The 11,407-nt window shown below is 38.2% G+C and overlaps 1 protein-coding gene across 6 annotated transcripts in view; it reads right to left on the reverse strand.

Annotated features, from left to right (window-relative positions):
- Window positions 1-11,407, reverse strand: part of LOC133548231 (A-kinase anchor protein 13) — a 411,300-nt gene that overhangs the window by 67,075 nt on the left and 332,818 nt on the right. For all 6 annotated transcript variants that reach the window (XM_061893549.1, XM_061893546.1, XM_061893547.1 and 3 more), the window contains 3 exons: window positions 9,308-9,476; window positions 2,504-2,571; window positions 2,350-2,416 (listed from right to left, as the gene is read on the reverse strand). In XM_061893549.1, coding sequence (XP_061749533.1) covers window positions 2,350-2,416; window positions 2,504-2,571; window positions 9,308-9,476 — 304 coding nt within the window. The remainder of the gene's footprint in view (window positions 1-2,349; window positions 2,417-2,503; window positions 2,572-9,307; window positions 9,477-11,407) is intronic.

Here is an 11,407-nt window from a genome sequence, read left to right on the forward strand (position 1 = left end):
ATAAGTCTTATATTTTGTATCATTTTTATTCTGAAGCTAACCAATAATAAATAAAATACTTCTTTGGCAACACTAAATTGGTGTGTGAATGTGAGTGTGAATGTCGTCTGTCTATCGGTGTTGGCCCTGCGATGAGGTGGCGACTTGTCCAGGGTGTACCCCGCCTTCCGCCCAAATGCAGCTGCGATAGGCTCTAGCCACCCCCGCGACCTCAAAAGGGACATGTGGTAGAGAATAGATGGATGGACTTCTTTCCATTGATGTGACTTATTGAACAGGTGCGGTTGAAAACGGATGGATGGATTAAAATGCGTAAGAATATTTTATATGTTGAACGTTATTTTTTACACCGATTACAAGCGGAATTATTCATTACTAATCGTGTTAGCTCAGATGTATCTGAGAGCCAGATGCAGTCGTCAAAAGAGCCACAGGTTCCCTACCCCTGTGTTACAACATCGCGGCTTTGTAAAAAAAGAGTGCGGGTACTTTCCTGGCCCGCCTGCAGTCCAGACCTGTCTCCCATCGAAAATGTGTGGCGCATTATGAAGCGTGAAATACGACAGCGGACTGTTGAACGACTGAAGCTCTACATAAAACAAGAATGGGAAAGAATTCCACTTTCAAAGCTTCAACAATTAGTTTCCTCAGTTCCCAAACGTTTATTGAGTGTTGTTAAAAGAAAAGGTGATGTAACACAGTGGTGAACATGCCCTTTCCCAACTACTTTGGCACATGTTGCAGCCATGAAGTTCTAAGTTAATTATTATTTGGATTCAATTGAATATGGGTTAAAAATGCTTTGCAAATCATTGTATTCTGTTTATATTTACATCTAACACTATTTCCCAACTCATATGGAAACGGGGTTTGTATTAGTGTTACTTACACATCTGTGAAGGCACCATTAATGCTGAAAGGTACATACAGGTTTTGGAACAACATATGCTGCCATCTAAGCGCCGTCTTTTTCATGGACGCCCCTGCTTATTTCAGCAAGACAATGCCAAGCCACATTCAGCACGTGTTACAACAGCGTGGCTTCGTAAAAAAAGAGTGCGGGTACTTTCCTGGCCCGCCTGTAGTCCAGACCTGTCTCCCATGGAAAATGTGTGACGCATTATGAAGCGTAAAATACGACTGTTGAACGACTGAAGCTCTACATAAAACAAGAATGGGAAAAGAATTCTACTTTCAAAGCTTCAACAATTAGTTTCCTCAGTTCCCAAACGTTTATTGAGTGTTGTTAAAAGAAAAGGTGATGTAACACAGTGGTGAACATGCCCTTTCCCAACTACTTTGGCACGTGTTGCAGCCATGAAGTTCCATCCATCCATCCATCCATCCATCAATCTTCTTCCGCTTATCCGAGGTCGGGTCGCGGGGGCAGCAGCCTAAGCAGGGAAGCCCAGACTTCCCTCTCCCCAGCCACTTCGTCTAGCTCTTCCCGGGGGATCCCGAGGCGTTCCCAGGCCAGCCGGGAGACATAGTCTTCCCAACGTGTCCTGGGTCTTCCCCGTGGCCTCCTACCGGTTGGACGTGCCCTAAACACCTCCCTAGGGAGGCGTTCGGGTGGCATCCTGACCAGATGCCCGAACCACCTCATCTGGCTCCTCTCGATGTGAAGGAGCAGCGGCTTTACTTTGAGTTCCTCCCGGATGACAGAGCTTCTCACCCTATCTCTAAGGGAGAGCCTCGCCACCCGGCGGAGGAAACTCATTTCGGCCGCTTGTACCCGTGATCTAATCCTTTCGGTCATGACCCAAAGCTCATGACCATAGGTGAGGATGGGAACGTAGATCGACCGGTAAATTGAGAGCTTTGCCTTCCGGCTCAGCTCCTTCTTCACCACAACGGATCGATACAACGTCCGCATTACTGAAGACGCCGCACCGATCCGCCTGTCGATCTCACGATCCACTCTTCCCTCACTCGTGAACAAGACTCCTAGGTACTTGAACTCCACCACTTGGGGCAGGGTCTCCTCCCCAACCCGGAGATGGCACTCCACCCTTTTCCGGGCGAGAACCATGGAGGTGCTGATTCTCATTCTCATTGTTAAAAGAAAAGGTGATGTAACACAGTGGTGAACATGCCCTTTCCCAACTACTTTGGCACGTGTTGCAGCCATGAAGTTCTAAGTTAATTATTTATTTGTATTCAATTGAATATGGGTTGAAAATCATTGTATTCTGTTTATATTTACATCTAACACAATTTCCCAACTCATATGGAAACGGGGTTTGTATTAGAGTTCCTAAAAGTAGATCTACAAGCCCCCAGACACATTCTTTTCTCTAAATAATTGCCCAGGTCTGCTCGAGCCGTGTTGGGGTTCTGCAAACTCACATTTGTTCCTCATGGTGACTCCGGGGAAGGAGCTGGAATCCGGCACGGTGAACTGCTGCCTGGGCAACTAGGCGGCAGAGAAGCATCAATATCACACGTAACGGAATAGAACACAAAGAGCGGCGGAGGAAGCCCAAAGGAGGGGAGCGTTTACCTTCATCTTTACCTTGGCGCAGACAGGCAGGCCCTCCCTGCAGCCTTTGTGCACGCAGGCATTACAGTCTGGTGGAGAGAAGAAGAGACCAGGGCTTTAGTTTCCACGTGACTCGGTGCCGGTGGTCGGGGGCCAGGAAACTCCACCGGCCCCGCTAATGAAAACCAGATTGCTGGGCGTGTGATGCAACGGGGGAGTAATACGGCTCGCTGGTTGGAAGAAACAAATATATTCAAGATGGCTGACGAGCGCATTTAGCATGGGAACCTTTCTCCGTCGGAGGAGATTGCCAAAATAGCATTTCTTCTGGAAGTGAGGAGAGAACAAACACACGTCTGTTTCCCAGGGAGACCAAATACACCGATAAATTGTTTTTGTCACGCCAACGCCGCGACTATAAAAGGAGCAGAGAAGGAAATAACGCCAGCTACATCATTGAAGAAAAGAACGCCGGAGGAATTTACAGCACGACTGATTTTTTAAATTTTTTTTTTATGACTAAAGTACATAATCACCGTCAATAATTCCCTCCAGTCCTGTAGGGGGCAGTAATGCTTCTTACCAAATATGTGAAAAATCAAGCAGTGGACCGGCAAACTATGTTTTTATGCATTTTTTTTAAAATCATCAATTAAGTACGTAAGTAAATAGCGTAGTCGTTAAGTGAGTAATTAGATAGGTAGGTGAGTGAGTGGGTAATTAAGTAAGTAAATAGGTATGTAAGTTGGTAAGTACATATACAAGTAGTTGTAAGTATATTAGTAAGTATGTGAGTAGGCAAAGAGTAAAAAAAATAGTTAAGTAGGTAGGTAAGTGTGTAAGTAAGTAAGTGTGTAATAAGTATGTAAGTAAGTAGGTAGGTAAGTAAGTAAATAAGTAAATAAAAGAGTAGGCAAGTAAATCAGTAAGTAAATATATAAGTAAGGAAGTAAGTAGGTAAATAAGTAGTTATGTAAGTCAGTATGTGGGTAGGTAAGTAAGTATGTGGGTAAGTATGAAAAGGTAAGTACGTTTGTAAGTGTTTAAGTATGTGACTGTGTAAATAAGTACATTTGGAAGGAAGGAAGTATGTGGTCAGTATATAAGTGTGTAAGTAGGCAGGTAGGTAAGTAAGTAGATGAGTAAATATGTAGGTAAGTAGACAAGTAAGTACATGAGTAAATATGTCGGTAAGTAAGTATATAAGTGAGTATGTAAGTAAGTATGTGGGTAGGCGACTCAGTATGTGGGTAGGTATGTAAGTATGTGGTTAAGTATGAAGAAGGTAAGTACATTTCTAAGTGTTTACTTATGTGACTGTGTAAATAAGTGTGTAATAGGTATATAAGTGTGTAGGTCGGTAAATATGTAGGTAAGTAGATAAGTAAGTAGATGAGTAAATATGTAGGTGTGTAAGTAGGTAGGTAGGTAAATATGTAGGTACGTAGATGAGTAAATATGTAGGTAGACAATTAAAGTAGATGAGTAAATATGTAGGTAATTAGACAAGTAAGTACACGAGTAAATATGTAGGTAAGTAAGTATGTAAGTGAGTATGTAAGTAAGTATGTGGGTAGGCAAGTCAGTATGTGGGTAGGTAAGTAAGTATGTGGTTAAGTATGAAGAAGGTAAGTACATTTCTAAGTGTTTAAGTATGTGACTGTGTAAAATAAGTTCATTTGGAAGTAAGTGTGTAATAAGTATATAAGTGTGTAGGTCGGTAAATATGTAGGTAAGTAGATAAGTAAGTAGATGAGTAAATATGTAGGTGTGTAAGTAGGTAGGTAAGTAAATATGTAGGTAAGTAGATAAGTAAGTAGATGAGTAAATATGTAGGTGTGTAAGTAGGTAGGTAAGTAAATATGTAGGTAAGTAAGTATGTGGGTAGGCAAGTCAGTATGTGGGTAGGTAAGTGAGTATGTGGCTAAGTACGAATAAGGTAAGTACATTTGTAAGTGTTTAAGTATGTGACTGTGTAAATAAGTACATTTGGAAGGAAGGAAGTGTGTAAAATGTATATAAGTGTGTAAGTAGGCAGGTAGGTAAATAAGTAGATAAGTAAGTAGATGAGTAAATATGTAGGTAAGTAAGTATGTAAGTGAGTATGTATGTAAGTATGTGGGTAGCTAAGTCAGTATGTGGGTAGGTAAGTAAGTATGTGGTTAAGTATGAAGAAGGTAAGTACATTTCTAAGTGTTTACTTATGTGACTGTGTAAATAAGTTCATTTGGAAGTAAGTGTGTAATAGGTATATAAGTGTGTAGGTCGGTAAATATGTAGGTAAGTAGATGAGTAAATATGTAGGTAATTAGACAAGTAAGTAGATGAGTAAATATGTAGATATATAGACAAGTAAGTACATGAGTAAATATGTAGGTAAGTAAGTATGTAAGTGAGTATGTAAGTAAGTATGTGGGTAGGCAGGTCAGTATGTGACTGTGTAAATAAGTACATTTGGAAGAAAGTAAGTGTGTAATAAATATATAAGTGTGTAAGTAGGCAGGTAGATAAGTAAGTAGATGAATAAATATGTAGGTAATTAGACAAGTAAGTACATGAGTAAATATGTAGGTAAGTAAGTATGTAAGTGAGTATGTAAGTAAGTATGTGGGTAGGCAAGTCAGTATGTGGGTATGTAAGTAAGAATATGGTTAAGTATGAAGAAGGTAAGTACATTTCTAAGTGGGTAGTAAGTGAGGGTTGCGGGTTCGTTTCCCGCTTGTGCCATCCTAGTTACTGCCGTTGTGTCCTTGGGCAAGACACTTTACCCACCTGCTCCCAGTGCCACCCACACTGCTTTAAATGTAACTTAGATATTGGGTTTCACTATGTAAAGCGCTTTGAGTCACTAGAGAAAAGCGCTATATAAATATAATTCACTTCACTATGTGGGTAGGTAAATATGTATGTGAGTAAGTATGAAGAAGGTAAATACATTTGTAAGTGTTTAAGTATATGACTGTGTAAATAAGTACATTTGGAAGTAAGTATGTGTGTAACAAATGTATAAGTGTGTAAGTAGGTAGGTAAATATGCAGGTAAGTAGACAAGTATGTAAGTGTAAGTAAGTAAGTAAATACATAAAGTCAATGAATAAGTAAGGAAGTAGGTAGGTAAAGAAGTATGTGGGTATGTAAGTAGGTATGTGGGTAGGTAAGTAAGTAAGTATGTGGGTAAGCATGAAGAGGGTTAGTACATTTGTAAGTGTTTAAGTATATGTCTGTGTAAATAAGTATATTTGGAAGTAAGTGTGTAATAAGTATATAAGTGTGTAAGTAGGTAGGTAAATATGTAGGTGTGTAAGTAGGTAGGCAAGTAAGTAAGCAAATACATAAGTACATAAATAAGTAGGCAAATAAATGAGTAAGTAAATAAATAAGTAAGGAAGTAGTTAGGTAAATAAGTAGGTATGTAAGAAAGCAGGTAAGTACATTTGTAAGTGTTTAAGTATGTGACTTTGTAAATAAGTACATTTGGAAGTAGGTAAGTGTGTAATAAGTATATAAGTGTGTAGGTAGGTAAATATATAAGTAAGTAGATGAGTAAATATGTAGGTAAGTAAGTATGTAAGTAAGTATGTGGGTAGGTAAGTTAGTATGTGGGTAAGTATGAAGAAGGTATGTACATTTGTAAGTGTTTAAGTATGTGACTTTGTAAATAAGTACATTTGGAAGTAAGTGAGTGTGTAATAAATATGTAAGTGTGTAGGTGGGTAGGTAGGTAACACGTAGGTAAGTGGAAGAGTAAATATGTAGGTGTGTAGATAAGTACTGTAAGTAGATGAGTAAATATGTAGGGAAGTAAGTATGTGGGTAAGTATGAAGAAGGTAAGTACTAGAGATGCGCGGTTTGCGGTCTCATCCGTGGAGTCCGTGTCTCACGGATACAAAGGATTGTGGGTATTTGTTGTGTTGCGTTTATGTTGTGTTACTGTGAGGATGTTCTCCCGAAATGTGTTTGTCAGTCTTGTATTGTGTGGCTTCACAGCCTGGCGCATATTAGTAAGTGTTAAAGTTGTTTACATCACAACCATCGGTGTACTCTGTATCACCCAGTATGCCTTTCAATCTTGTGCGTGTAGTTGCGGAAACTGCACACAACATGTTTGCGGACCAACAATCGGTTCGTACACGTTGTTGAAGATGTCTAAGGCAATGGCTTCATAGCACGCCCATATTATTGTCAGCAGGACTATTGGATAGTCTCGAGAACGGAAGCGGCTCCCATTGACTTCAATACTCCGTGAAACAGGTTAAAATAGCTCTTTGAGTGGTAAAGGCGGACAACCTCTGATGTATTTCAGCCGGCGGGTGGCGGACGGGTACGGTCCCGATAAAATGTTGGTTCGGGTGGTCGGCGGGTGGATGACGACTTTGGTGATGCGGTTGCGGATGATATAATTGCCTATCCGCGCATCTCTAGTAAGTACATTTGTAAGTGTTTAAGTATGTGACTTTTTAAATGAGTACATCTGGAAGTAAGTAGGTGTGTAATAAGTCTATAAGTAGGTAAATATGTAGGTAAGTAGATAAGTAAGCAGATGAGTAAATATGTAGGTAAGTAGATAAGTAAGCAGATGAGTAAATATGTAGGTAAGTGTTGACCTGGAGGATTACGCAATGCATCGCAATATAAGGCTTGCTGTAAAAGCATCCTGGAGTCTTGCGGCCATTTTCTCCTCTTAAAAGTCTTTTACGAGTTCTTTTACAGCGTCTTGCTGGTGGCAGCTGAGACAAAAGCGGGAGTGTGAGTGGATGTGCCAACAATGTCTTGCAGGACACAGCTGCTGGAAACACCCTCACTAGTAATGAGAAGCAGCCTCAAGTCCTCCAAGAGTTGCTCTCTGCTTATTACACTTCTTTTTTTTTTTTCTGGTCGGAGTCTTATTGCGCAACATCCTCTTTTCTTGCAAGGAGCCAAAGCGAAGCTGTTTGCGTCCCTTCAGGCAGCCTGGCTGCATAAAACACATGATGGCCATACTTACGTGTGATGGATTCTGCAGCTGTTTATTGCTGCTAAACGTGCACAATGTGCTGCCAATGACGCACACATTAGGGAAGGTCGCTTCTGGCCTTATAACTCCACCTTTTATTAGCCCAAACACTTCTTTTGTCGTAAATTAAATTGCACTAGACTGTAAAAATATATGGTACAATTGCTGTCGTTATTGTATTTTATAAAAATAATAAATGTTTGTAATAATAACTATTTCTAATAATTAAAAAAAGTAATGACGATTATTAACATCATACAAAAAATTCTATATTATTTAATATTACAACTACACATTAAAATGAAATAACATGATGCATCTGCAAATACATAAAATATTAAATGAATCATTGATAATCAAATAAATACATATTTCTATATAATACGTAACAATAAGTTAATGTAATTATACATAAAACTAATAAAACAATTACTATTTTATTTATATTTAACACCTATCCTAGCAGAATTCATTAATATATATCTCTATTTACATTTAAAAAAAATCACTAAATAAAACATATAATACAAATAAATAAAAATATACTATTTCTATATAATATAAATAATAAGTCATTATTATTATTATGATTAGACATAAAAAACAATAACACAATCAATGACTATTATGTTATTAAATATTAAACATTTCATAAATATATATAGATAAAAATTTGACTTAATTAAAACATAAAAAATAACAATAAAAATAGATACTATTTCTATATAACATAAATAAGTATGTCATAATTATTATGAATTATTATGATTAGACATACAAAACAGTAACAAAATCAATAAATATATTATTAAATGTTAAACATTAAATAATGTTAATATATATATGTGTGTGTATATATATATATATATATATCAAAATTTGACTTAATTAAAACAAAATAGAAACAAAATAAATACAATTTCTATATAATATAAATAACAAGTAAATCATAATTATTATTATTAGACATAAAAAACAATAACACAATCAATGACTATTATATTATTAAATATTAAACATTAAATAATGTTATATATTTATATATATACATACACACACACACACACACATTTATATATATATAAAAATTTGACTTCATTAAAACATAAATAATAAGAATAGATATTATTTCTATATAATATAAATAAGTCATAATTATTATTATGATTGGACATAAAAAAAGAATAACACAATTAATGACTATTATATTATTAAATATTAAACATTAAATAATGTTTATATATATATATATATATATATATATATATATATATATATATATATATATATACACACACATGTTATAAATACATCAACATTTTACTTAATTAAACCATAAATAATAACAATAAAAACATAAACAAAAAGTAAAAATATAGTATTAGTCCAAAATAAAAAAACAATATGTAAATTATATTTAATATTACATTATTTATGCATTGACCACACATTTGGTAAGCTCTAATGTTAATGTTGAAAAAATTTATAAATAAAAATTTGCCTTTTAAACAATTATAGTCATAATAATTCTCAGTTTTGATTGACCTTGTTGCTCATTAAATAAGAAATACTTCGCATGCGTTACAAAATATCTAAAAACAAAATATTTTACATGTCTACTGGTGCTAAATAAGTTATATACAGTGTAATAAATGGTTCTTAATTTATTGCCAACTTGAAGTAAAAAAGGAAATGAGGTGTTTTAGAATGGCGTATTATTGACTATATTGAGTATTAATAAGTGGCATTTTGCATTTAGCTGTACCTAATGCTGTGGCCCTTGCGGTGGACGACCAGTCAAAAAGCATCCCGGTGAGCAGAGCGCCACTTACATGTGCACTGGTAGGTCTCCTTGCTGCTGAAGGCCTTATTGCACTGGGAGCACTGGGAGCACGGCGGCGCCTGGCCGGAGCTGACGGCGGCGAAGTGATGGCCGTTCACCGCCTTCTTGTCCTTCTCTTTGACTTCCTTCTCTTTATCCCTTTTGTCTCGCTCCTTTTCCTGCACAGCCACAACAACAACAACAAAATGTGTTTTCGGAGTAACAGAGCAAACAAAAAAAATAACTACGCCCAATGGTTCGGGCTGCGATTTTCCAAAAGGGATCCAGCCGAGCGGCATTATTACTGGCCCAGCAGGGGGGGTCTTGCATATTAAGGGTCTCATTATTTACGCTAAGAACTAATTGCCTCGTTATATTAAACGTCTTTACTCTTTCATTCGGGGACTTGGCGATGCCTCGAGGGGCCTTTTAGTTTGTTTGGGTGCTTTTCACACCGTAATGTAACACCGCTGACCCGGTGTCATGTCGAGAAAAAAAACCAACACGAGTGCGACATTTACAGAAGGAGGAAGGACTCGTGCGCGTTTCCTCTTTTTGGTCTCGCAGGCTGCTTCACTACAAGGACAACATGGTGTCTCACTAAAGTGACTGCACTATACGGGAGGGTGTGCTTTAGAGTAGTCAGTGTACGGCTTGTGCAGCACAACACTGCACTATACGGGAGGGTGTGCTTTAGAGTAGTCAGTGTACGGCTTGTGCAGCACAACACTGCACTATACAGGAGGATGTGCTTTAGAGTAGTCAGTGTACGGCAGGGGTGCCCACACTTTTTCTGCAGGCAAGCTACTTTTCAATTGACCAACTCGAGGGGATGTACCTCATTTATATATATCATTTATATTTATTTATTTATGAAAGAGACATTTATGTAAACAAGTTAAATGTGTTTAATGATAATACAAGCATGTGTAACACATATAGATGTCTTTCTTTCACCAAGACAAGAATATAAGTTGGTGTATTACCTGATTCTGATGACTTGCATTGATTGGAATCAGACAGTAATGATGATAACGCCCACATTTTCAAATGGAGGAGAAAAAAAGTTGTCCTTTCTGTACAATACCACATGAAAGTGGTTGGTTTTTGGCATCTCATTCATCCAGCTTCCATACACTTTGCAAGAAAAACATTGGCGGCAAATTCCGTAGCTTGCTTGATTGACATTCACGGCACCCGAGGGTCTTGTGAGATGACGCTGGCTGCTGCCACTTCATTATTATGAAAAAATGACAGAGAGGAAGGCGAGAAACACTTTTTATTTTAACAGACTTTCGCGCCGTCCCTTCCGTCAAAACTCTAAAGGCCGACTGCACATTTCCTATCTTCACAATAAAAGCCCTGCTTCATGCTGCCTGCGCTAACAAAATAAGAGTCTCGGAAAGCTGGCGTGCACATCACTTGTGCACGCCAGCTTTCTGAGGGATCGCTTGTGCACGCCAGTTTTCCGAGACTCTGTATTTAGTTAGCGCAGGCAGCATGGAGCAGGGCTTTTATTGTGAAGATAGGAAATGTGCAGTCGGCCTTTAGAGTTTTGACGGAAGGTACGGCGCGAGAGTCTGTTGAAATAAAAAGTGTTTCTGGCCTTCCTCTCGGTCATATTTTCATAATAATGATCTTGCAGCAGCCAGCGTCATCTCACAAGACCCTCCGGTACCGTGAATGTCATTTAAGTGACGTCTTGGTGAAGATTGATGATCACTCATTTTTAGGTCTATTTTTTTTAAAAGCCTGGCTGGAGATGGACTGACACACCCCCCGCGGTCGACTGGTAGCTCGCGATCGACGTAATGGGCACCCCTGGTGTACGGGTTGTGCAGCACAACACTGCACTATACAAAAGGGGTGTGCTTTAGAGTAGTCAGGGTACAGCAGGGGGTGCCCAAAGTGCGGCCTGGGGGCCATTTGAGGCCCGCAGCTAATCGTTTACCGGCCTGCCACGCATTCTGCAAAAATTGCAAAATTGATAGTATTGCAAAAATAAAAATAAAAACATTTTAAAAAAGTGGAATGAGGTGAAATTTCATGAGGAAAAAGTGGCAATGTTGACACAAAGCTGCCATGCAGGCAGTTGTTTTTTTCCTTTTGT

This window comes from Nerophis ophidion, linkage group LG02 (genome assembly GCF_033978795.1).
Source record: "Nerophis ophidion isolate RoL-2023_Sa linkage group LG02, RoL_Noph_v1.0, whole genome shotgun sequence".
Taxonomy (NCBI): Eukaryota; Metazoa; Chordata; class Actinopteri; order Syngnathiformes; family Syngnathidae; genus Nerophis; species Nerophis ophidion.